Genomic DNA, 27,340 nt, shown 5'->3' with positions numbered 1-27,340 from the left:
ATTTCACAGGAAAATTTGACCTTTTTTCTATGAGGCACCGTGTATCCTGGAAGTGATGGATAATCAGATGCCGATGATTTTTAAATTACAAAATAACCCTCTTTCCTTTCCTTTCAGCAATTTTGAATCTATAAATATAGACACCTCAGGGCAGAGGCACACTGCTAGCTTCTCTTGGTAAATTAATGATCAACCGTTGCTACTTTGTTGATAGAGATCTGAGCATGGGTCTCACATTCCAACTGATACCAGCTTTGTTCTACCTGTTAACATGTACCGGTGATGTTGTCCAAGGACAGAGAAGGATCTGCCAACCGTGTGTTAGAGAGATCATCCACACTGCAAACCTTCTTATTGGGAAAAAGGTACCTAGGCGATGGCTATTGGATGTTATCTCTTATTGACATTAGAATGAAGACTGATGATTCTGATATTACTTAGAAAAAACCAACAGCCTCTAGAGAAGACAATGGATACTTCTAAAAATTGGAGCAGTAAAAGCTGAGCAGCTAAAAGTTGCTTCCTTTCACCTAACCAGAGGAGTTTTTTTAAATGTTTCTTAAAAGAATAAGTGGGTATTCCTGTAATTTAATGGTTTTCTCTCTGTAATTCATGCTCTCTGTAATAATGACTTTCTTCCTTTCTGATTTGCTAGTTTCCCTGCTGTGAGATGGAAGTGCCAGACATCTTTGAGGATACAGAGGTAAGACTATTGTATACTGAAGTTAGAGTATCCTACCAAAAATCCTTTATAAAGATATGCAGCAAATGAATTGTGAAGAATCTGCCTTTGGAAAAAGTGGATATTCTGACCCAGTAAAAGGGAATGTAGATGCTTATTTTATCAACAAACAGGTTTTGGTATTTCTTGCATTGATTATTTTGGGGGACAGTCAGGGAAATCTATTATAACTCAGATTCTGCTTAAGGAAAGTACAAATAGAATGTACCTGGGATGTTTCTACCAATTTGCCCAATTTCTTAAAGACAAAATTCTACCAATAGAAACAGATAATTATGTTACAGGTTAAGAGAACTTTTCCTTTAGCTAAGCAATGGTCTGTAGTAATAGAAAGGTTATTGACAGATTCTCACTTTTCCTCATTTCTCTCTGGTCAACTAACAATACATTTATATCAAGGCTGGCCTGAGAAGAGGAATTAGGGCTTTAACTGTCTTGGTAAAACATTTTGAAAGCTTTACAGAAAAATGAGACTTAAAAAAAAATCCATCGTTCTAGCAGTGCAAAGTGGTCTCCTTAATCCCCCTTCATCTGTAGTGGGAGGACACAGATTTAACAGCTGATAGTGAATTGTCTCTGACAAACACTACAGCTGTAGCAATAGTTTTGTGCTCTTCAGTTCCTGTTTTCATGGAAACATGACCAAGACTGAAAGCCCTAAAGTCTCAATTTATCATCGTTTCTTATTTAACTACTTGTTTTATGTGTGTTCCTGAATGGTGGCCGGACCACTTAGAGCCCTGAGGCAGGATTACCTGTGATTAGACAGCACTAGTGCTGACACTTTCTTCTCAACTTTAATTTGAAAGCATTACACAGTAACTATATATGTATATAATATATATACACACACACACACACATATGGACACATATATAGTTATTGTGTAATGCTTTCAAATTATATATTCAATTTTTCAAATATAGATTCAATATTTTGAATTATATATTCAATTCCATATATAGTTACTGTGTAATGATTTCAAATTATATATTCAATTTTTCAAATATAGATTCAATATTTTGAATTATATATTCAATTCCATATATAGTTACTGTGTAATGATTTCAAATTATATATTCAATTTTTCAAATATAGATTCAATATTTTGAATTATATATTCAATTCCATATATAGTTACTGTGTAATGATTTCAAATTATATATTCAATTTTTCAAATATATATTCAATATTTCAAATTATATATTTAATTCAATATATGTAATTACTGTGTAATGCTTTCAAATTAAATATTCAATTTTTCATATACTCAATATTTCAAATATATATTCAATTCAGTATATAATTGCTGTGTAACACTTTCAAATTATATATTCAATATTTCAAATTATACATTACATTAATGTATATGTATATAATATATATCCCATAACTCAGGTTTGTGCTTTGGAAGAACATTGGATTTGGAGTCAGATAGCTTGGGTTCAAATTCTAGTTCTGACATTTGCTAGCTATGTGATCTTGGGGCAAGTCACAACTTCTCAAGACCCGCTTGTCTCATCTCAAAATAGAGACAGTAGTTGTATTGCCTACCTCACAAGGTTGCTGTAAGAAAAACGTTTTACAGTATGAGTGTCTAGTGATTACATAGCTCTTGTTTTCATTGGGCTTCTCTTGATCGGATCTCAACTGTGACTGGACTATGCAGGAAAAAAAATTGCTAAGACCAGGTCCCTCTCCCAGCTTTGGCAGCTGAAAGTTGCTTTATAAGTCCCTTCTCAACAACATAAAAAAGATTAGGAACAAAATTCTAGAACTTGCCTGATTGAAGCCAAGAACATCCTATCTGTAGCCTCCAAATGGTGATACTGAGGCACTAGACTTATGTCAACTGTATGACAGATACCCGATTCATGCTCCTTTTACATGACGTGGTTGAAAACATGATATGATTGGAAGTGACCTGGACTAGGAATAGAACTACCTTGTTTGAATCTAAGTTCTGCCATTAGCCTGTGGCCTTTTAGTGAGTCACCTCACCTCCTTATTTATTAATTTCTAAAACAGGAATGAAACCAGCCCTACTATGACACAGGGTTATTGTGAACATGACAGAACAACCTACGTAATGATGCTTTGAAAAATGAACAGCGTCTCACAGGAGGACACCCTTTCCCCTACCATTCTCAGTAGATATAAGCTGTGGAGGACTCTCATAAGGGTTTAAAAATTAGGCCAACTGAGACTTTATTTGGGTACTCAGAAAAAAAAATTATATTCTATGAAGAGGTGAAAATCAGGAAAAAGTAGGGAAGCAAATTTGAGGGACCAGGTACCATCACTTAAGGGCAAAAGAATGTTTTAAGATGGTACCATACAAACTGTCCATCAATATGGAGATGTAACTCAAATGTGGCAGGCAGTGGACAGACTATTCATTTGAGAAAGGAAGTTATAATCTCTCCCTGCTGGATTGTTAGATTTATATAAATTAATTGTTATTTTCTAAGGAATAAATAGCATAGTGCAAATTTATGGCATTGCCCAGAAATAAGGAAAATATATATGTATATGCATATATTTGGTTCACTGAAGAGAGTAAAAACTCTTGGTAAAGAGTACGGAAATTCTCTTTACTGATATGGATCAGCCAATTGTCTCTAACTTAATAGTTTGAGAGACAATTAAGCCTATAACTTGATAGTTCGGGGCACTGCACAGTTAAGCAACTTGTCCTCAGTCACATATGTCCAAGGAAGGAATTGAACACAGAGCTTCCTGGCCCCAGCCAGCCATCTTATCACACCACTGTAAACAGGGAGCTCAAGTTAGCATCTTTTTGAAGTCAAAAGTTAAAAGTAGAAAACATTGACGCTTGTGTTTGAGCTCACTTTGCTTAGCATGCTTCCATCCCAATCCAATGGCGAACTCCTTGTATATCTTAATTACATACGTAACTTATAGAACTGATGCTTTCCAGCATAGTAATAATTCATGCCTCTCACTTCTCCCACTAGAAGTTCTTTGGGAGTAAGAACTATGTCTCAAATTTAATTTTGCATTCCTCTCTTTTCTGGAAATAAGGCCTGGCATACAGTAAATATTCAAAAAATATATCAGTGAAGCAACTGTAAATTATTCATGATTTTAAGTCTCATAGATGATATCAGATCTTAGAGTGGTTCCATATAAGCTTCTATAGGAGAGGTGTCAAACATGCTGCCTGTGGGCCATATGCAGTCCACTAAGCTGCCCCCTGTGCTGCCTAAATCAGATTAAAATCAAATTGGGAAACATTTAAAAAAATACAATAAAGCAGAATGTTACTATGTGGTTTTCTAAGTTAATATGTGGCTCCTTATGTATAGTTTAATGGATCGTTTCTTTTTGAATTTGACACCACTGCTCTAGTCACTGTTCTTCCAACTATCTATAAGACAAGAATTTACTGAGAATTGACTGACTTTGGTGGGTCCAGACACAGTGGCTGTAACTCATAACCCCACCCTCAAACCTGACTCAAGGCACTGCCCTCATTGTCTGGGATAGCCAGCTTGGAGATCCCTCTCTTTAACAGCCCCTAAGTTGCTGGACATCTTCTAAAAGAATCCCAGTGGATTCTTTCCTTCATCCTAGTCTTATTTTTTTTCTTTTAATTGGGACAAAAAGTTTATTTCAAAGAAAGCAAAATACCTCCAGTCATATCCAAGTTGTATTTGTAGGGCAAAGTGGTTTTTTTTTTAATTCCTAAGGAATATCTTTAAATAATCCAATATATCGGATTTGTGTTTGTGTGTGTGTCAAGAATTCCAGTACTCCGCAGTTGTTACCCAAGGAGTCATCGTGCTCTCAGCTGGTCATGGTGAGTACATGTTGATATAATCTTGGGCACAGAGCTACAGATATCTGATTTTTATGGAAAGCAATGATTTGTAAAGCACAATAGTTCATCCAATAGGACCTTCTGGGATCGGTCCAATCCATAAAGTTGTGATAGATGAATACGTAGAGAAATGGGTAGATAGATTCAACATTTAGTAAATGTCCACTGTATGCCAGGCACTGTACTAAGTACTAGGGAAACAAAAACACACAAGCAAAGCAGTCCTCTCAAGAAGCTTACATTCTGGGGGAAGATAACACGTGACTGGGGTACCTGCAGGGTCAGGAGACAGAGGGGCCAAGAAGTGACACGGAGGCCTGCATCCTGGTAAAATTCGGGAAAAGCTAACTTCTCAGGGCCTAGCAACTCTGGTGCAGTCTAGGTTACCAGTGGAGAGGATGATTATGGTCTGAGGAGCAGTGCTAAGTCCTAGATAAAATCCCACCTTCTACTAGAAGCCCCTCCCAATCCTTCTTCATTCTAATGCCTTCCCTCGGTTGTGCCCTGTTTAGCCTGTATGTAGCTTATTTGTACATATTTGTTTGTTGTCTCCCAAGTCAGATTACGAGCTGCTTGAGGGCAGGGACTGTGTATTTTGACTTTCTTTGTATCTCTAGTATTTAACACCATGTCTAGCACATAGTAGATACTTATTTGGCTTGACTTGAGGACCAAGAAATCATAGACTTACCTGGAATTCAAAAGAAGTGAAATAAGCAAATTAGAAAGCTAGTCATGACTAAAATTGCGAAAAGGTGAATTTGGGTTTGAGATAAGGAAAAACTGCCTAACAATTAGAGCTATTCAAAAGAGGAATATTTTGCTTTGGGGGTTCCCCCTTCCTTGGAGTTCTTCAGCAAAGGGTGGATGACAACTCAGCAGGGGTGTTTTAGAAGGGATGCTTGCTCAAGTGCAAAGTTGGACTAGAGGACCTTTGAGGTCACTTCTGATTCGGAGATGCTCATTCAACACACAGCAGGATCTGTCCCCAAATGTAACTAATACATACATCCTTTCGAGGGGATTCACAGTGGAGAAACTCCAGTCCATCAGAGAATGGCTTTTTAAAACTCAGGATTTTCATTTCTTGAGCTAGCACTGATAGCACTGACAGAACAGAAGTTCTTAAGGGAGGCTTAGGAACAAAATCACCCAATACAGATTTGAATTATTTTGGCTCTGAAATGCGATGGCAGGTGCCCAGGTTTAATCAAGCTATCAGGATATATGACTAACGTTGGACCCCATGAGTAATTGTATTCCACACTATCTGGCCAATACTCTTTCCTTAACAACATCTGAAATAGTGCTCTTTAAAGCCAATTTCTCCATAACACCATGATGATGAAGTTCTGAGATTTCATGTCGATTCCTGCCTGCTAATTACATAAATAGAAGGCTCCAGATTTGGACAAGCAAAGCTAAAGATCAAAGTGATCTCTGACTAATAGATCTTCACCTCACTCTCCCAAAGTAGTATGTGTATCCTTGGGGTAACATAGATCTAACAATATTTAAGGGAAATGATCTTTAAAAGTTCCCAAGCATTTTTTTTCATTTAGTATATACAATCCTTCAACTCTATTTTTATTCTAAAAACTTTGGACACTCTTCTGTGTATGTGTAAGAGACTTTACATGGTCAAAACATACTTGATGCTTAGATAAGCAAACTTTCATTCTCCACTTGTCCTCCTTAGAGAAATATGAAATGTGGTCCGAATACAAACCCCAGCTTGAGAAAGGGGGGAGGGAAGCGGAAGGGGAAGGGGGGAGGGAGAGAGAAAAAGAGAGACAGAGAGACACAGACAGAAACAAACAGAGGAGTGAGACAGAGAAGAGAGAGACAGAGAGCGAGTGAGTGCATATGGGCTTCTGTGACAACTATTTCTCTTTCTAGACAACGAATGACTTTGAAACATTATGCAGAGCTGTCACTGTGCTCCAACAGGTCTCCAACAGCTGCTCAGTCCCTAAGATAAACAACATGAATAGGAACCTAATGCATTTAGTGAATCAGGTCAGTGATGGTTACCCGCCCTTCTGCTGCCCGCCTTCATCATTCAGACTAAGAACTTGGTCACTACTTTCAGAGGGACCATCTAAATGTTTTCCATATGCTACTGTGATATTAGGCAAGTCATTTTCCTCATATGGAAAATTAGGAGGTGAGGGGCAGATGACCTCTGAGGTCCCTTTTGCTCTAAAATGTCTATGATTCTCATGCGACTGCTATTCCACAGCTTCTACATATCATCCATGAGTTCTTCCCTCAGGCATTTACAGGATTACAAGATAAGTTACCCACATTCTCAACAGCATATTTCTTGGAATATTAATGGAGGCAGCTATGAAATATTATATATGAGAATGTGACCCTTCAAATGTCCTGTATGTGTGCTTTTATCTGTCATTATTAGATACAGTATATTGTTAAATTACAGCCGATCAGCTGTTTTATATGTCTGATGTAAATATGAGAGTAATTTTCAGCAAACAAAATTGTTGGGATGAAACACAAGCAAATGGTCTCCTGCTATTCCACTAGTAGATACTTTTATAAAGCCCAATTAAAATGAATTTGCAATCACCTGTAACATAACTACTTGTAGCATTAAGTGAGAAGCCCCGGGGGTCCAAGAGGCAGGGGATAAAAATAGGTTTGTCCCCAAGTAAACAAGAGATACTGGCAAGAATAGAATAATAATATAAGCTGATGTATAATGTTTCCCTTTACAGACCACATGTCCTGTGAATCAAACCAAGATTACTAAATTGCAAGATTTCCTGAGCAAACTAAAAGACATCAATCTGAAGATTTTTCAAAAAGCACAGTTTTAGAGAATAAATCTTAATTTATAAGTTTCTATTAGTTATATATTTTAATATATTTATATATTTATAATGTATTATTAAAGTATATATTAAGATTGATATTTTGTTCTCATCAATAGTGATTATTTTTACTTGGCAAATGGAGTCAAGGGTTTCCATTTCTTTGAGAAATAATTCAGCAAGTAATTACTGAAGTGCCTATTATGGCTCTAGGACTGGTTTAGGTGCTATAATGGACCAAAAAAAAAAAAGGATATGACAGTTCCTGCCTTTAAGGAGGTTAAAATCTAGATGAGGAAACAATACAGATAAAATTAGCAAACTGTTTACAAGATAGTGTAACCATCAAAGAGTCTGGCATAAGAATAAATCTCTGAGAGAAAGGTCTGACATCAATGAATTCAAGGGATGCCAAGGCATTAGAAACTTGTTTGTTTAAGCACACTTTCATAAGAAAAAAATAGGTCTAATATCAGGGCTCTCATTTCACACTGAGTTACACAGGCAAATGGTTTCCTATTCTACATACTCCTATAGCCACAAGGCCCAATTCAAAACTAATTGTAACACCTGCAACACACCTAGGTGTAACTTTAAATGAAATGCCACCAGTACAAGTAATAAAAGTCATAGTATTTTTTTTAAAAAAGAGGAATCATTAGCCCTCCAAAAATTAGGGGAAGGGGAAAATTTAAGAAAAAAAGACACTGAAACTAACCCTTTAACCACAAAAGAGCAGTCTGGCAAGTGATCATGCAACCAGGAATTGAGAAAGTCACCCTCTTAGGGCCAAAATGAGAAAGTTCCCATGAAAGTGTTGTTTTTTTTTTTTGCAACTAATTCTTCAATTCATCTGTCAACCATTTAAGAATGAGCATGGGAAGGGAGGAAACAAACAAGCATTTATTAAGTACCTGCTATGTGCCAGGCACTGGGCTAAGCACTTTACAAATATTATCTCAATTGATCCTTACAACAGTCTTAGGAGGTAGGCGCTATTATTATCCCCTTTTTACAGTTGAAGAAACCAAGGCAAACAGATTTAAGTGACTTGCCCATGGTCACACAGCCAGTGTTTGAGGGAGGCCAGATTTTAACTCAGGTCTTCCTGACTTCAGATCCCACTCTAACCACTGTGCCACCTAGCTGCCTCTAGGTGCTGCAGAACACTAGGGCACTGAGGGAGATACAAAGTTTGGTACTGAGTAGACCTCATAGTCTATTGGGGGATGATAAGACCTTGTATCACAAATAACTGTAAGAGATGACAAAACACACAGTTGTGGTTAGCTAGGAACGTAGGCTCTGAAGCAGCCATTGTTCATTACCTAGGGTCACTGTCTCTGGGGTCTCCTAACCCCATGAGAAGTAGGGCTTGTAATTGTTAGATTTAGGAGAAAATACAAACAAGAATCTTACAGGAGGAGGTATAGGAGGGCTGCAATTTATACTAGTGGAGGAAATATCCACACCAATAAGTTCCTTAAGTAAGCAAACTTAATTTACAGGCTATGTGTAAAGTACTAAGCAAGATACAGAGATAAGTAAGAATAAGTCCCTAACCTCAAGGAGTTTACAGTTAAGAAACCACAGTAAAAAAGCAAAATATAATGCCATAAGAGTTGAAAAATATCATGGTGGCTCAAAGGAAGGAGAAAGGTAGAGAGGGGAACCAGGGAAAACTTCAGGAAAGAGGTGGCTTTTAGGCTGCTATTAAATCAGGGTTTGTTTTTTTTTTAACTGGAGTCTATGAATTTGTTTTTAAAAAAGTTTTATAACTATTTCAACAGAACTGGTTTTCCATTTAATCTTCTGTATTTTACTTTATGCATTTAAAAACATTATTCTACGGGTGACTAGGCGGCGTCAGGAGAACTTGAGTTCAGATCTGGCTTCAGATAACTTATTTTGTGACCTTGGGCAAGTCGTGCCTTGCCTTGATTGACTCTCAAAAAACAAACATAAAAACGTTATTCTGAGAAGAGTTTCATAGGCTTCACCTGACTGCCAACAGCATCCACAACAGCGAAGAAGAACCCCTGCTTTAAAAAATCAGTAGGATTTTACCCAGTTAAGACGTGGGGAATGGGGGAAGACCACCAGTAAGGCAAAAATAATTGGATAAAATGGCAAAGTATTTATTAAGTGTTCACTATGTGCCAAGCACTGCACAGTGGAGATACAAATGGCAGCTATTCTTCTAAAGGAGCCGTCTAAAGGACCACACATACAGGAAGGTTCAATTAAGGGAAAGATGAACAAGCCCAGTGACTGTTAGGGAGCAGTAGTATGGAATATGACAAAGCTCAGGAGTCCTTAAGGAGCAATGGGCCAGGTGGCAATACCAAGGGGTCTGAAATGAATAGCATCAGAGCAGATGTAAAGGCACAGTGGATCTTAGGGAGCAATGGCAAGGTTCACCATCTTACCAGGATTGTAATCAGTGACTCCCTGTTCATCTAAGCAGTGTGGATGGCCATGTCAATCAGTCAACAAGCATTTATTAAGCACTTACTATGTGCCAGGCACTGTGCTAATACCAAAAAAAGGGGCAAAAACCAGTACCTGCCTTCAAGGAGCATACAGTCTAGCTGGGTAAGACAACCTGTAAATAACAACATGTAAATGTCCCCACTGATGGCAAAGGGATAGTGAACCCCAAGGACTGGAGCGGGGCTCTGGGTTGCCTCCAGTGGGAGTCCACATTTACCAGGGAGTGGGGTGCTCAGGTCCTGGTAGGAAATAGGCAACGGGGTTGGGGCATAGGAAAGGATAATAGAATAACATCATGATAATAACACCTGAAGTCTGTCTAGTGCTTTAAAAATCACAAAGTACTTTGTATACATTATTACACTTGAGAAATAATCTCATTTAGAAAAGTAGTGAGAAGGCAAATTGAATGAAATGCAAAGTTTAAATAGCGGACAATGTCACCAAGGGAACGTCGTGGATCCCCTGAACTTAAATCTAAACAAGCAAAGAGGATTTCCCCACTCAGATGAATTTAAGGATGAATGGAAATGCTTTACGTACCTTCTCTAGTTCACCTCCTTTGTTCTTTCCTAAGCATGTTTTTCTGTCTCACTTTCCTGGATAAGTCAAATTCTTGTCCCAGAATTTTGACAAACAAAAATATATTAAACACCTACCACATAGTCAGCAAAGGAGAAATACAGTAAGACATGGTATTTGACTTCAGGAAGTTTATGGTTTTGTTGGGGAGACAAGTTGACTACAGAACAGTACAAGATGGCAAGGTAATGAGGTGCTAGGTTGTTATGGTATCAGCTCTAAGTACTGTAGAGGTTCAGGGGAAAGTAATCAACTTGTGATTCATTGTAATATCTTCAACCTCACAGCCTACAGTTGTACTAACCACCACAAATCAACTTTTTGCTGATAGTAAAAAAGATGCAACTACCAATGCACATGACTGGGTACTGGGCGAATCATTACAGGCTCAACCCTCATTTACCTACAATGGAATAGAAAGCAAAGTCCCCATGACTACTCTGTAATACAGCTTGTATTTTTCGGTTAGGCAATATCCTCTTGCTAAGATTTTTATCAACTTTGATAAACATTTTATTAGTTGTAAAGTCCCAGTTAAGCGCCTTTCTACATAAATGCAAGTTGTCTCCAATTAAAGACTAAAATTTTTCCAACCTCCAAAAGTGGGAGTAACTGATCTTTATTAAAGAAATTCAAAGTCATACATGTTTTGAGTATGACGATATGATGTTCAGATAACATTGATAAAAGAAATGAAGATTGGGTCACAGGAAGCCCAGCAGATGCTAAGAGGAAACTAGCTTTTTTTTGAAGGAGCCTTTTCAGATTCATTTTCCCACACATTCATTTATTTAGCTTCCAAAGCAGGACTGAATGTCTGCCTTTGAGAATGGAACAACTTAACAGTCAGAAGTTCAAATAATTTTGCCAAATGTGTTAGTATAAAAAACTCCAAAAAAAAAAAGTTTTAGGTTTAGACCCTGACCTCAGGGTGCTATTTGTTTTCACAATGATAAATCACAGCTCACTTATTGTCTTGTATGAATTACGGCAGTTCTTTGTTTCCAGGTCCTAAGTCTACAGGAAATTTCACTTATGGTAGTAAGCATGAAAAAGTAGGATGAAGGCCCATGTAAATGGCATTTAGAGTAGCCTTTTGCCTATAAGCAACCCCTAGAAGTTTAAGTAGCTTAAAATTTTGTTTTGTTTTTTAACAAGGCTTTTAAAAAATAAGATGAACTAATTTCAGTGAATTCAGTAAGAGTAATAATCTAACTTATCTTGTTAATCTAACTTTTCATATTAAATTCAATAAACATTTGTTAAGTAACAAAACAAGGCATACATAGCACTGTGCTAAGCCCCAGGAGAGATACAAAGTACAGATGTTTTTATGCACTTGTAGTCTGGTAGGCAAATGACACATATACAAATAACTATGATACAAAATAATACATGACAAGTACATTAGAGAGGTGCAAAACTAAGTATTACATGAGGTACTCAACAGAAAAGCTCAATGAAGGATCAGGGGATCCTCCATCTTTTATGGATGAGGTTATCTATTGAGGAATTCAACTGAAAAGAGGGAGGGAAAGTGTTCCAAGCATAAGGAAAGGCATAACCACAGGCAACAAGGCGGGGTGTGTTTGGAAAAGAGTGTAGTCTGAAGAGTACGGAGTGTGCCAGGGTAAGCAGTTTGGAATTTGTTTAATGAATAGGGAACCGTCCGAGGATTTTGTTCAGCATGAGATGACCACAGCTATGCTACTCTAGAACTACAGAATAAAGGATAGAATGGGAGGCGGGGCATGTGGGGAAGAAGAATACAGAGATGGAAAAGTTCGTTAGAAGGCCTATTATACTAAGGTGAAATAAAATGGAAGGGAAATACATCAGTCAATGAAGCTTAGTAGCTAGTTAGATGTGAAACATGTTAGGAGTGAGAAATCAAAAACCAGGTTTTGAACATAAAAGACTTAAAGGGAATGCTGGTGTAATTGACAAATACTTTAAGCAGGGCCATCTGAAAAGTCTGACCTATGAAAAGACACCATGTCCATTAAATGTTCAGGCTCATCTTGGCCCTAAAACTACTTTACTAATCACTTGTGAGTGCACTGATTTCTTCAAAGATGAAAAAATTCTGGGTATAAACTATATTATGGGATATTAGAATCTATGAATGAAAAGCTAGCAATCTAGAAGAAAAATCCTCTCAAAGTACTGTTGTGTGAAAGAGCTGTGAATATAATGGGTATTTAAAGTGAATTTTCTGAACAAATTTTTTTGAAGTTCAACAACCAGTAAGGACTTCAGATTTAAAATGATGCAGGCCTCTTTTCCTAGACCACTACTTGTCCAGGAGTAGCTAGGTGGCACAGCACTGAGCCTGGAGTCAGGAAGGCCTGAGCTAAAATGCAACGTGAGAAGCTTACTAACTCTGTGACGCTGAGCAAGTCATTTAACCTCTGTTTGCCTCAGTTTCTTCAACTGTAAAATCTTACAGGGTTGTTGTGGGGCTCAAATAAGATATTTGTAAAGTACTTATTGGCACATCACCCAGCACAGAGTAGGTACTATATTAATGCCCTTTCCCTTCCCCAATAAAATGACACACTAAGCATAAAGAATATCTGATACCTACAAGTATCCAAGCTAGGAAAACAATATGCATAAGAAGAATCGAGAAGGATCAGACCTACATTAACCTTAACACTTTTATTCATCAGGATGAACATGCCGCATGTACACATACAATACTGGTATTTACAACATAAATAAAATTTTTACATAAAAATTAGACAAACATTACGTTCAAAATTAATGAAATAATCCAAATGAAGCTAACTGTACAATGTTTATTTAGGGCTCATAAACAGCAATGTTGCTAAAAGTTTATATGTTTAGACTACAGTGTAAATTCATCAAAGGCACTAAGGGAAATGTCTTTTCTAGCATTTTAGAACCAGGAGTAATTAAATAACATTAAAGTATTAACATACATTAAAACTTGACCAAACACCAGTAAGTTCTAATGGGAAAATGATCTTTCCTTAGCCCATCCTTGGAGGGAAGAGGGGGAGATTCTCTACGACATGATTTCAGGGGAAAGACAAATTATTAAAAATAGATTATAAAGCAAAAGAAAAATATAAGGCCTAACATATATTAAAACTAAAATGAGTGTTACAGGCAAAATGGACCATAGAAAAAGCAAAACATTCAAGGCTAAGAGAATTTTAGCTGAACCCAATTTTCAAATATCAAAATGTTTTTATTGGAGAAATTTTTAAAAACCTTTCCCTCCCCCCACCCACCCAGAAGGTTTTAACAGACATGCCAACTAACAACTGTGATATGAGAAAAATATACAACATCCTGTGTGCATATTCATAAGAGGTTTAGTAGTTAGTTAACTAGTATTTAATTCATTGGAGAATTGTGTATAGTATGGAAAATGCCACTACATTTTAATAACCTAAAAAAGGTTATGAAATCACAAACTATAAACTAATAATCTCCACCCCTATCAATGTTGTCAATGCCACTTTCAATAAATAATTCCTATTACTTTTTAAATCAAAGGGAGAACATAAGAAATACTCATCACTTGAGAACCTAATTATTTTTATTTTAGACCAAGTTTATCTACACAGTGGATAAATCCACTCATTTTAAAAATGTCTATGTGTTGTGCACTTTCATGGAATTATCACTGAAGTCCCTACAAACTCAGTCTGTGGATTTTTAAACATAGTGAGCCTTATGAGTTTATTTCATGCTAGCATAATATTTCTGTAAATTTTATCATAACTATTAAATGGCCGAAAATTCAGTCCCTCCCTTCCTTTAAATCTGCCTGGTCAATAAATCTAATGTCAGTGTCTCACGAAGCTAAAAATATAATGCTCATCTAGCACAAAAGGTCTAGCATAAACACTAATTTTTCTTAATCATTAAAAATATAACAGTTTTGTTTTTATGGATTTGAGTTGTACTTCTGAGGGAAAAAAGACCCAAGAAATAATTCTATGTTCTAATGCAGTGAAAAGAATGCTATATTGTGAGTCAGGAAGCCTTGGATTCAAATTCCGGCTCTGTGTGACGTCAGGCAAAATACTGCCTAACTCCTGAATCTCAAATTTCTCATCAGTAAAATAGGGATAGTAACACATACTTTCTATCTCAAAAGGTTATTGAGTACCAAATGAAAATACACATAAAGTGCTTTGGGAACTTTAAAGCACTTTGTAAATGTAAACTATTATATGTTATACTATTATAATCAAAGACACTTCCCTTATTACAGCAAACTATTTTTTCGTTGAGTTAAAGACTTTCAGAGTGTATTCTTAAAAGGAAAAAATATAAATTATGCTTCCATTGGACAAGAAAGATTTCTCTGCAGAAATTACTCCCAGAGTTCATAGGAGTTTAGATTTAGAGGTGGAAGGGACCAGAGGTACCCTCATTCAACACCCTCATTTTATGGATGAGAAAACTGAGGCTCAGAGAGGTTAACCGGCTTGTTCAAGGTCACAAAGGTCGATTAGTCCCAGGCCTAGCTTTGAACCCACACCCTGACTCCAGATCTACTGCTCTCTCCTCAGTGCCACTTGGCCTCCAGTGCCTGATAGGTCTCTGACAAACATGTCAACTTTTAAGGAATCTTACTGACACTGTTTTCAGGACACAAATTCACTAAAGTCTTCACAGTATTTTAACCATATATCCCACATGAGAAAGTGTTACAGATTTTAAAACCTCTCACATCCTACAAAGAGAATATCGATTATACTCATCACACTCAAGGACCTCAGTGCTCTTCCTTCTTGGAGGTAACACCAATTTTTCACCCCTTTAGTTAGTTAAAAAAATCATAAATAAACATCTAAAATACTTACTGAAATCATGTTAAGTTAATAAATACTCGTTTTTGAAGATTTAAGACTCTGAAACCGTGGTAGTTTAGAATTAGCTAACACTACTTTTTAAGTCTAAAAATTCACACAAAAAATTAAAATGCTAGTGGTTGGTAGAAATGCAATACTCAAAAAAAGTAACTATCAGTTTTGTAAGTAGCTGACTAACCACAAGAAGAATGAGTTTCTAATAAGATTCTTTGTATATTTTTTAATCATAACTAACAAACAACCATTTCTAAATAGGGAGATGGCCTCACTCAAATGACCATGTGAAAAGAGGTAAAGATGTATGCTCCACACTTCCAAAGCACAGGAAATCTGAAGAAGGGAAATTAAAGTCTCCAGCTTGAAAAGGAAGTTATTCTTCTCTAAACATCTTCCAGGTGAGTGTTTTTGTTTAGTTTCTTACACTTACACTCCAACACCAACTGGATCTGCAAAGCTCTTGATAGACATCTTCTGTCAATGGTTCATTTCTGTTAAGTTTGCTTGTTCATTAAGCATGTAGGGTTTTATGAAAAATGATAATTCTTCTTTCAAGCAAAATGTAAAGAGTAATTAAAATCAAATAAAGACTCAGATGCAGTCAAAATATCAATTCACCTACCCATACATCAAATGGGATCTCAGCATTGGCAATACAATGCCATTTAAATTAGTAACTTACTTGATCTCCTATAATTTCTCTAACTCTAATTACTCGTTGTGAAAAACGTGGCACCCTTAAATTAGTGACAATTCACTGAAAATCTAAATCCACAGGCTTTGCTGCCTTTATTAGCCCAAGCAAAAATGTATGTTTCATTTGAATTTAAATGAGCAGTAAGACAATGGAGGTACAGGAAGGTTAGAAAGGAGGAAGGAGTACATTTGTCAGTGTACATTAATTGTTGACATGATAAAGATGTGTTTTGTTTTCTTTAGATGAGCTGCTTCATTTCATACATTAACTACAGCAAATACTACCATTGCAATGAGCAAGTATTTAAATAGTGAAAGAAGGTGATCTAGTGTTCAGAAAGAGCCATATCATAGATGAAAGCTACCACATTCAAACACAACAGTACAACACAGGATACCTGAAGCTGCCAGTCTCTATGCTATGCGCGAGGCATGACATGACATTTAGCTTTTTCATGTCTTAAAATTCAGTTTCTCTCTATGAAGGTATTGGGTAAATAGCCCATGACTTTAAATACACATCTAACACTGTCACTCTGTGCAATATGGTCTTTCAAATTTTCCTGCACAAAACAAATAGTAGTAGTGCACATTACGACAATTTAACAACTACTAGTTACACTGTTTGAACACGTTATGTTAATATAACATATACAGCATAACAGTATGTGGACACAAGATCATTTCTAATTCTTATTCCAGAGTAAGGCATTATTTTGTAGCCCTGGCTGTATCAAATTACAGAAAAATCCTCAATATTTTCAGGCAAACTAAAGAGCTAGGCCAACCATTGGAACGTATGCTAATTTTATTGTGGTTTCAGATTTGTCAAAGTTTACTGAAGCAAAGAATCAATTAGAGTCTCAGGCTTCGCAGAACGCTTTCTGTTTTGGAGGGAAAAACAAAAAGAAGAAAATGAATGTTTTTCTCAAAAGGCCAAAATGCAAGCATTTCCACAGTGTGATATATATTCCATACTTTGTTACAGATAATCTTTAAAATTATTAGTTCTACCAAGCTGAGTTCTCAGCGGGGGCGGGGGGGTAGAGTGGGGAAGGGAGGAGAAGGGAAGGTCATAGAATAAAACATAGACTACTTCTCTATTCCTTAGAGGCATCCAGTAAGGTTAAGTCTAAGATACACAAACGTTAGCACTTCTTCAGTATGAACATGTAATTAGCTTTTTATTAAGTTCGATTCTCAAGAAATGAAAGTGTTAAGAAGATACAATATAATCATATTTATCCTTCAAAATATTGAAGAATCAAGGTTATCACTCCTTGCCCTCCTGTGTCACCACAGGGGGTTAAAAAACAAAGTACAGGCCATTCTGGACGTGGAGAAAGCTTAACTCATGGGGCCCTAACCTTTCCTTGGTGAGCTGTCTTTATACCAGTTGGCTGATGGATGATGTGGGTGTTAATACAACCTCAATCTGACACCAATGCAGCTGAAAACTCAAAAGGAGAAAATATATAGACATGGACAAGGACATTTCCCTAAGCTGAGAGAAAATGGGAAAAAGTCTATTAGACAGAAGCTTTTATGGTGGTCTCTTGGGAAATACCTCTCCTGAATAACGTATCTAGAAAAAGAGGCATCTCACCAGAAGAGATTAGTGACTAGTTAGTTCTCATGACTCAAAAGATTTTGAGACTAAGACAGAGCAGAAGGTTTCTGTGCTGTTTGCAAAGAACAAAGTGAGACTAAACAAGTCTTAGATAACCCAAGAGGACTAGAAAAATTCGAAGACACAAGAGATCTCCCTTTAAATTCTGCCCTTTGACTTTTGATCAGATATACTTTTGAAAGGACAGCTATGGATAAAAAAAATCAATGCAATGTGTTTTAAAGAAACTAATTTTCAAATGAGATCCAAATAAAAATAAAATGTGTGTCTTATTGACTAGAATAGCTCAAGCCCAGGATTTATAAGATTTAATAATATTCTTACCTTCTTCCAGTTTTGGGCCTTGATTTTCCCTTTGAAGTGCGTGGCCTCTCTAATTTCATCAAAGACTGTCTCAGGCTTTCCTCAGTATAAGCTAAATACACATGAGAAAGGTCCACTTCAAAGGGCTAAGTAAAAGAAACAAACATGGAACATTTTTAATGCCGTTCCAATAAATGAACTCTTTTGATTAAAATACTGAACTCTGTAATACAAAGTCACTAAAACTGCAATTTAAATAGATGTCTTCTACACAAGCAATTTGACATTCTTATCCAAAGCCTAGTGAATAAAGAGTGATCACCAAGTGCTGGGAGGGTAAAAAATAAAAAAAGCCCTGATGTGCTACACATTTCTCTAGAAATAGATATAACAAATCCTTCCCTCTATCCCTGCTACATTTCCCTGTTGGCCTAAGACCAAAGCAGAAATGAAAAAAAAAATCATTATAGACATATTGTAGATTCCAAAACAAATCCATGATCCTCCATCTACAGGTAGAGATAAGAGGAATAAAGTCAAGTCACTGAGTCACACTGAGTGCCCCTGTGTCCCTGACTAAGGTAATATCACCCCTGAGTACTTCCCCTGCCACAACTACTAGAATATCCCTCCAAACAATACTTTTATCCAAAGGCCACCATCCCTAGGGGAAAGGCAGTATGGCCAAATGGCTGTCTGAATAATGTAGTAAACCACAATCTTAAAGTAACAGAAGTAGCAGAAAAAGTAACAAAACCCTCTTACATCTTTCTCCTTTTTATCAGGTACTGGAGTCTGCTTCCTCATATTATTTCCTGTGTAGGCAACACATTTCTCGAATAAAAAGAAAAGTATTAATTAGCAAACATGGGGGCCTAAGACAAAAATAACAGATTACTCTAAAGCATTTTAAGATTAATGCTTGTACAGGTATACTTACCAACTGCCATTCTCCAATGTCTTCATTCCAGTGAACATAATTTTCAATCATTTCCTTTGAAAAGATGTAAAGATATTCTATTTATAATATTAAACAACATATTTTTTTAAGTTTATGGGGGAAATGGGTTGGTTTCATGACTGTTTTCAAGAAACAGCCCTCAAAATACTTTACTTTCAATGCTTTCTTCAAAAATTGAACTTAAAAAAGATGAAAGATTATAAATATGCCAAGGGATTGGCACTTCAACAAACATTAAGCTGTTGTTTGTCCTTTGTTCTTGAAGAGGATCATGATATCAGGCAAGTGATGTCATCACTTGTAAGTGAACTAGATTTAATTCAGTACCATATGTGAGGAACTAGGAAAGATACAACGTTTAGCTAAAACAGGTTCCCTGCTCTTTTAGACCTGAGAGTCTAGTACAGACACCTGCCCAAATAATTAGAACACAACAAAAGAAATAGTGAGTGTATCAAAAAGCTATGTGACAGGGAATAAAAGTCATTACAGACAATGGAGCTTTATGGAAAGCTTCTAGAAAGGCAGCATTTAAGCTAGACTTTAAAGGATAGCTTGGAACTCAGAAACTAAGCAAGGATTAGTTACAAATGAAAGAATGGTAGAGCAAAGTGTGAGCAAAAAGGAGGAGACAGTACATCAGGTCAGGTGGGGAACTATATATTCCAGTTTGGCTGGGGTGAAGAACAGGTAGAAGGGAAAAGTGTGAAATAAAGCTCCAAAGTAGGGAGGCATCTGATTACAGAGGGCCTTGAATACCAGGAAAAGGTATTTTTAGGCAATGAAGAGCCACTGAAGGGTCTGAGCAATTTAATGACAAGACCATATCTCTGATTTCTATATGTAGAAGATACATCTGCCAGTGGCGCCAACAATAGTTTGGAGGCAGGACGTTGCTGGAAGTACAGCAATTGTGCAGATGGGCTGTAATGAGGGGTTACATGTAATGGAAACAGTGGGAAGAGAAAGAAGGGGATATATCAGATAATATACTGCAAAGACAGAATGGAAAGGACTTGCTAACATAGAACCAAAGTTATCTTGAACACATGACGTTGAGAATAGTGGTGTTACTAATACATACAACCAAGTTAGGAGACGTAAAGCAAGGTGCACTTTTGCAAAAGATATGTTGAAAGTCAAGTACTGGTGGGTATCCACGAATTAAATCTAGTTCACTTACAATTGATGACATCACTTTCCTGATATCACGATCCTCTTCAAGAACAAAGGACAAACAACAGCTTAATGTGGGTATCTGAACGGCAGAGCTGAAGAAATGGATTTGGGAGCTATTTACATAAAGGGGATCCTTGAGTCACAGTTAGGAATCATATTGTCAAGGGAGCCTGCATCTAGAGGTGGCAAAGACAGAATGTTCGGAATGAACATCCACCTCAGAGGTCAGGAAGAACTCGTGAAAAGGCAAGAGAAGAACAGCTCAGAAATGAGATACAGGATGTGAGGTTTGAAACCAAGGTGAGAGTGTTTCCAGAAGGAGGGTTTGTCAATGTCAATATTGTCAATGATAGCAAGTAAGTCCTTACCTGAATAGATCAGGTCTTTGGCTCTACCCAAAACTAGGATCCTTTGTTGTGTATCTAATCTGTCCCGGTGGCAAATCATTTGATAATTACAGCTTTGTAGGACAGTTTGAGGACTGGCCCTGCTAGGTCCCCTTCCTGCCCACTTTTTTTTTTCATTATTTCCATTGAGATGCTTGACCTTTTGCTCCATCATATGAATTTTGTTGTTCTTCTTCTAGCTCTAAAAAGTAATCCTTTGGTAGTTTGATTGGAATGGCACTCAATGAATAAATTAGATAGTATTGTCATATTTAATATATTGGCTCAGGGTACCCATGAACAATGAGTATTTCTCCAATTATTTAGAATTGGAATTTCCTTACAGATTCTTTTGTGGTTGTACCCACATAGTTCCTGAATGTGTTTTGGTAGGTAGACTTCCAAGTAATTATAAGCCTTAGTTATTTTAAATGAACTTCTCTCTCTCTTCCTGCTGTGTTTTGTTAGTAATACAGAGAAATTTATTTTATATCTCGCAACTTTGATGAAGTTGTTTCAATTGATCTTTAGCTGACTCTTTAAGGTTCTTTACATAAACCATGATATCATCTGCAAAAAGCAATAATTTTGTTTTCTCTTTGCCTAGATTTCTCTCTTTGATTTCTTTTTCTTGTCTTACTGCTGCAACAAGCATTTCTAGTACTTTATTAAAAAGCAGTGGTGATAATGGACGTTCTTGCTTACCCTTGATCTTACTGGAAAGGCTTTAATTTATCCCCATTACATGTAATACTGGCTCCCGATTTTAGGTTAATACTACATGATATATTAAGGAAAGGTCCTTTTGTAAGGATAGAAATTCTTTCATTTGTGTTATGGGTTAATGTTTATAGGCCAGGAAGAGTGGTTAACTTTAGTTAGGATTCTGATTGTTTCAATTTTTAAAATACATCTTATTGATGCCCTTTATCTTCATATCACAATCATTTCAATTCCCTTCTCCTTCTTCCTTAAATGCACCTTCTGGTTTTCTGGCTTTTGTTACCATTACAACTCTACTGAAACTGTTGTCTCAAAGTTTACTTATGACATCCTGAGCCAGAGATTCTTAACTTTTTTTGTGTCGTGGGTTCCTTTGGCAGTGTGACGAAACATATGAACCCTTTCTCAGAATAATGTTTTTAAATGCTTAAAATACGTAGGATTACAAAGGAAATGAATTATATTGAAATTTTCAGGTTAAGAACTCTTGTCCTAACCACTAAATTTAATTGGCCTGTTTTCAGGTCTCATTCTTTTTTGACCATCCTGTAGCATTTGTCACTGTTAACAACCCCTCCCTACTGGATACTCCCCTGGTTTTCATCTTAGAGGCAGTCAACTGGCAAAACAGATAAGAGTACTGGGCCTGGAGACAGGAAGACCTAGGTTCAAATATAGCCTCAGACACTTACTAGCTGTGTGACTCTGGACAAGTTACTTAACTGTTGTCTCCCTTAGTTTCCTCACCTATAATAGTACCTATCTTCCAGAGTTGTGAAGATTAAATGAGATAATGAAATAATATTTGTAAAGCATTTAGCACAGTACCTGCCACACAGTAGGCACATAAATGCTTCTTTCCTTCCGTATTTCTCCTTCTCTAGTTTTTTACAACTCTTTAACATGGGGGGTTCCCAACCTTTTTTTGTTTCATAGACCTCTTTGATAGCCTGGTGAAACCGATGACTCATGTTTTTTAAATGCATAAAACATATAGAATTACAAAGGAAACAAACCACATTGAAATAAAAATATGTTTTCCCATTTACGTTCCTGGGCCCCCATAGATCTCAGGTTAAGCACCCCTAAGTCTATCCTTGTCATTCTTCTCTTCTCCTTCAGCACTCTCTCTTGGTAATCTCCTTCATTCCCATATCTTCAACTAATTACTATTATAATGCAGAGGATTCACCAAATGTATAATTTTCCAAACTAGTCTCTCCTTTTGGGATTTCCATCCACATTTCCAAATGCTCATAACACATCTTTACCCAGATTTACCACAAGCACTTCAAACTCAGTCTAAAACTGAATTTATTATCTTTGTCCCTAAGCCTACTCCAACTTTTGACCCTCTTTCTGCATAAGATATCACAATTCTCCCATCTTTGAAACCCAGGCACCATATTTGATTCTTCCTTTCCCCACTTCCCATCAAGTACCAAGTCTTTACAGATTCTGCCTCAGCAACCTCTCACATTCTTCCCTCTCTCTAATCCTATTGCAACCACTCTAATACTGACCCTCACTGCCATTTTCTGGGACTATAATAGTCTCCTTAACAAGTATGCCTAACAACTTCACTTTAATCTGACCTTCACATAGATGAACAGGATAATCTCTTGTAAAAAAAAATTCAGGTGCTTTATTGATCCATAATAGTTCTAGCTAGCAGCAATTGGGAATAAGGTCCCAGTGAATGGCATGGCTAAAATCTAACTTCTCCAAGAAATACATGATGTCATTTTCATCAAAGTAGATTCTGCCACAGGATAACCTTTTTCATCTGTCACTCCTGTACTTAAAAATCTTCCATGATTCCCTACTGCCATCTGAGTAAAATTCAAAGTCCTCTGCCTGGAATTTAAGGCCCTGCACCATCTGGTGCTTTACCACTGTCTTTGATATTCTTCAACACAATTAATGCTCTAGTCAGACTATTCTCTGTCCCCCAAACACACACACTCCCACCTCTCTCCCTTTCCTTAAGCTGTTTCCTTCCACATTATCTCTGGCTGAATTATTATTTATTCCTTAAAATCTAACTCAAATATTACCTTTTCCACTAAACTTTCCCTGATCTACCCAGGCTATAAAGACCCTCCTTGGATTGCACGTAGCCATTTGTTGCATAACTCTAATATACTTAATATAGCCTACTATGGATACCATTTTGTCTTATCTCCCTATGGGTGATATATTGTTTAATTTTTTTCTCTGCCTTAACACTGTTTTGTATAGAGAGAGGATTTAATAAATCTTTGCTGAATGAACTATGACTGTCTTAGTTAAAAAACAACAGCAACAAAAAACTTACAACTGACAGCCATAAACGTCACTGGATAATCATCCACTGCCTGCTCCCTAACCATGGGCATACTCCAAAATTCTGTCTGGAGCCCTCTTCTCGCCACCCCTCTACCTACACCTCTCTCTACTCTCTCTCCCTCTCTCACACTGCTCATCAGTGGCCAGGGGATTAATTATCACTTCTATGCAGATGATTTTCCAGATCTATATATTTATATGTCCAGTCCATATCACATCAGGCATTTTCCACTGGATATCCCATAAGCAAATCAAACTCTGCATTTCCAAGAGAGAACAGATCATCTTTCCCCAAAACCCATACCAATTCCTAACTTCCTTATATCTATCTACTGTACCACCATCTTTCTAGTCATCCAGATTCACAACTCTTAAGGCATACAATAGCCTCCTATACCTACACTAAATGAAAAAGTCCCCTGGGAAGCTCAAAAACTCAACAGGGAAGATGAATCACCCCATTGGAATATAAGACTAGCTCAGGGGTGGGGAACCTGTGGCCTAAAAGCCACATGTGGCCTTCTAGATCTTTGGGTGTGGCCTTTTGGCTGAGTCCAAGTCTTAGAGAACAAATCCTTTTATTAAGGGGATTTGTTCTGTTAAGTCTGGATTCAGTCAAAGGGTTGCACTTAAGGACCCAGAGGGCCACGTGTGGCCTCAAGGCTGCAGATTCCCCACCTCTGGACTAATTCCTTTTCCCAGAAGTTAGTATGAATATCAACTAGCCTCCAATTCCCCAGAAATCCTTCTTCCTCCAACTAACATGAATCAGTACCAGGCCCCAGGTCCAGGCTCCTTGCTCCTTTTTCCTAATGCCTGGTCTTGCTAGACTCAAGATTAAAACCCAGTAAAAACCCACTAGACTTTACTGGGGAGGGAGCAGGTAGCCCATTTTTTCTATGGCCCCAGCATGTGGGTCTGGTGGAACTTTTTCCATCATTCTCCTTGAAAGCCTTTTGTTTTAACAGCATCTATTCTCAATAAATCTGGCTTGGTATCTATTCTCAATAAATCTGGCTTGGTTTACTGTCTCATTGCAGGCTCCACGTTTCCTTGTAAAGCCTGGGCTTTGAGATCTCCTGAACTCTGAATCTGCAGTAAGACAACAACCTTGGCATCATTCCTGTCCTCTCACTCTCCCTCCACTTGATAGCTAATTCGATGACATGTCATTTCTACTCTCACAACATCTCCTGCATCCATTCCCTCTTCTCTACTTACAAGCCCACCAGTGTGGTTTAGGACTTTATCATCTCCTGTCTTGCCCCTAAGTTTCTCCCTCTTGTCCATTCCATCATCCATGTCACTGCCAAATATTCCTAAAGCAAAGGTCTCATCATTCTTCTACTCAGTAAACAAAGACTGCTCCCTATGTCATCTAGCATCAAAAACAACCTTCTCTGTCTCACGGTTAAAACTCTTCAAAGCCTGGCTTCAACTAACTTTATTATTCCCCTTCCTACAGTCTATGTTCTAGTCAGTTGGCATGTTTCTTGCTGTTTCTCACAAATAACCTCTTTACAGAGCCCATGCCCAGAATGTATTCCCTATTCACCTCTGCTCCCTTAAAGAGTACACTGATGTCTGTTAAAGCTCAAGTACCACCTGTTACATGTGGTCTTTTCTCATCGCCAAAGATGATAGTGCCTCTCCCAGGAAAATTACCTTGTTGATTTTGAATCTATTTTGTAAATATTTACTTAACTAAACATCTCTCCAGAAAGACAGCAAACTCTTTGAGGGCACAGACTGTTTCACTTTTGTCTTTGTATCCTCAGGGCCTACTGGAGTATCTGTCTTAAGGACTTAATAAATGATGACTGATTTCTATACTTAATAAATATTCTAACAATTCTTCCTTGTATGCTCTTTTTAGTCCCCAAACCAAAGAGTAATGTTTTACATACCACTTCTATCAAGACTGAACACCCTCCATTCCATTCCAACAACTCTGCCACCAATAGGGTGAATGTTTCCCAAATATGCAAAACTTATTGCAGTAATATGAAGGAAGCACCAGGCTCACAAAAGTAGAAGGGCAAGCACCCCCTATACACTCAGAAGGTGCTATGAGCTGAAGGGGTGGCTATGGAGGTCGAACAAAGCCATTTTCCCCCAAAAGATCAGTATCACAAAGAAGATTATGCTGAAGTTTGAGTCTAATGGAAGATTTCAGCTTCATCTTTTTCAAAAAATTTTCATAATTAAAAACAATGAAAAATATTAAACTTTTATTTTTATTCTTTGATCTCATATTTTGCCCTCTGGGAAAAGACTTGAATAAACCTAGCCATACTATGAAAAGCTCTTCCTGTGTAAAAAAATCTAATGCTGGAAGATGTGATCAGATACTGAATCAATCTGGAATGTAGTTCACAGAGAACTGATTTAGTGAATCTTAATTGAAAATCTTTTGTCATTGAGAAATCACAGATAATGATTTCTGGAGGTTTTTTTTGGCTAGTACTACAGTTAAAATCAGTTATTGACTGCCAATGTCCCAAGGAATGTAATAAAGTCAGGGGCATTTTATAATCATAGGATTTAGTCACACTGGCGTTCAGCAAATCCGTACCAAATTCATCACATTCAGGGATTTCCCTACTTCGAAGTATTATATTAATGAAATAGCTATTTCCCATGGGAACAAGAGTCAAATAATACACAAAAAGCACTACTTAAAAACAACTGAAATGCCCGGTAAGAGGGTCATTAAAGGGCTGACTTGTTGAGGAAGCTGATAGTGGTGCTAATTATCTGATAAAGGATGGTGGGAGTGACAGCTATTAAAAAAAAAAAACTTGCAACAGAGAAGTATTCTATGGAGGTCACCAACTATAATATTACTGTATTTTATATAAAAAGTATTTGTATATCTAATAGGTTATAGGGCTGAAGAGAGCAGAGTAATGTTTGTCTTAAATTTTCTTTATCTTTCTCCAATGCCTAACACAGTGCTCTTCACAAAGGAGGTGCTTAATAAATGTTTTAAATGAACTAAAATAAAAAATTAGATGCCCTCACTATTTACCTGATAATCCTGAGGAATAAAGTTGTCAATAATAAGCATCTGAAGTCGAAGTTCCCTGCTAAGCTGTCTAATATTTTCCAGAAGACCTTCAATTTCCCTCTGATGCTCCTGTTGAAGATCTGCCATCTACAATCATGAAAATATTGTAAACAAACTGTAAAATCAGTCCTTTTTCATGGCAAAGAACAATTCTAACTGTTCTTCTATAGTCTTACCACTTCTATAAAAGCTTTTTCTTCATAAAAACAAATCAAGGAAATTAGAATAAACATTTTTAAGCTAACACAGAAGGTAACAATTACATTAAAATGTGTAATTTTTTTAAAAAAAATTAATTTCAACAATAAAAAGAGCAGAGAAAATAATTTTGTTCCTTTAAAACTAAAGGAACACTTTTTGATTCCTTTATATAAATAAGCACCAAAGAAATAAAGAGGTTATAAAAAAGAAAAAGTTACATTATATTAACATTATTTCTATTTGATGCACTGATTGGTTGTGCCGATTAAAAAAATTCCTTCTAACAAAAAGAGATGGCTCTCTGAGAGGTGAAAGGAGGAATGATCCAGGGATGTTAAAAGAAGATTTTTAAGAGTTGAGAGTGGTTTGTTAAAATTGACCACTTTGCCATTTGTTGTCTCAGCAGAATTCATCTGTATTAGGATGCTTCTAATTGCTTTATGACTGGAAAAGAAGACTTGGAAGAAGTCTTGTGGGAATGACTGTGCTAATAAAGACACATTCTCTCCTTTGAA

General features: G+C 36.9%; 2 protein-coding genes across 4 annotated transcripts in view; one reads left to right on the top strand and one right to left on the bottom strand.

Moving 5' to 3' along the window:
• Positions 1–224: 224 nt before the first annotated feature.
• Positions 225–7,426, top strand: IL4 (interleukin 4). The gene is made up of 5 exons (XM_036748724.1): positions 225–365; positions 656–703; positions 4,509–4,565; positions 6,486–6,605; positions 7,325–7,426. Exons 1-5 carry the CDS (start codon positions 225–227, stop codon positions 7,424–7,426), a joined length of 468 nt encoding a protein of 155 aa, XP_036604619.1.
• A 5,711-nt stretch (positions 7,427–13,137) lies between these two features.
• Positions 13,138–27,340, bottom strand: part of KIF3A (kinesin family member 3A) — a 66,967-nt gene continuing 52,764 nt past the window's right edge. For all 3 annotated transcript variants that reach the window (XM_036750276.1, XM_036750277.1, XM_036750278.1), the window contains 5 exons: positions 26,586–26,711; positions 18,918–18,971; positions 18,743–18,811; positions 17,999–18,123; positions 13,138–16,928 (listed from right to left, as the gene is read on the bottom strand). In XM_036750276.1, coding sequence (XP_036606171.1) covers positions 16,880–16,928; positions 17,999–18,123; positions 18,743–18,811; positions 18,918–18,971; positions 26,586–26,711 — 423 coding nt within the window. In that variant the 3' untranslated portion in view covers positions 13,138–16,879. The remainder of the gene's footprint in view (positions 16,929–17,998; positions 18,124–18,742; positions 18,812–18,917; positions 18,972–26,585; positions 26,712–27,340) is intronic.

The sequence above is a fragment of the Trichosurus vulpecula genome, chromosome 3 (assembly GCF_011100635.1).
Source record: "Trichosurus vulpecula isolate mTriVul1 chromosome 3, mTriVul1.pri, whole genome shotgun sequence".
Classification (NCBI taxonomy): Eukaryota; Metazoa; Chordata; class Mammalia; order Diprotodontia; family Phalangeridae; genus Trichosurus; species Trichosurus vulpecula.
The sequence above is the reverse complement of the archived record's forward strand: the minus strand, read 5'-3'. Positions and strand labels throughout refer to the sequence as shown.

Coding starts and splice junctions, on each gene's coding strand:
- IL4 (XM_036748724.1), top strand. CDS start 225: ATGGGTCTCACATTCCAACTGATACCAGCTTTGTTCTACCTGTTAACA. Junction 4,566..6,485: donor CGTGCTCTCAGCTGGTCATG/GTGAGTACATGT, acceptor TTCTCTTTCTAG/ACAACGAATGACTTTGAAAC. Junction 6,606..7,324: donor TAATGCATTTAGTGAATCAG/GTCAGTGATGGT, acceptor TTCCCTTTACAG/ACCACATGTCCTGTGAATCA.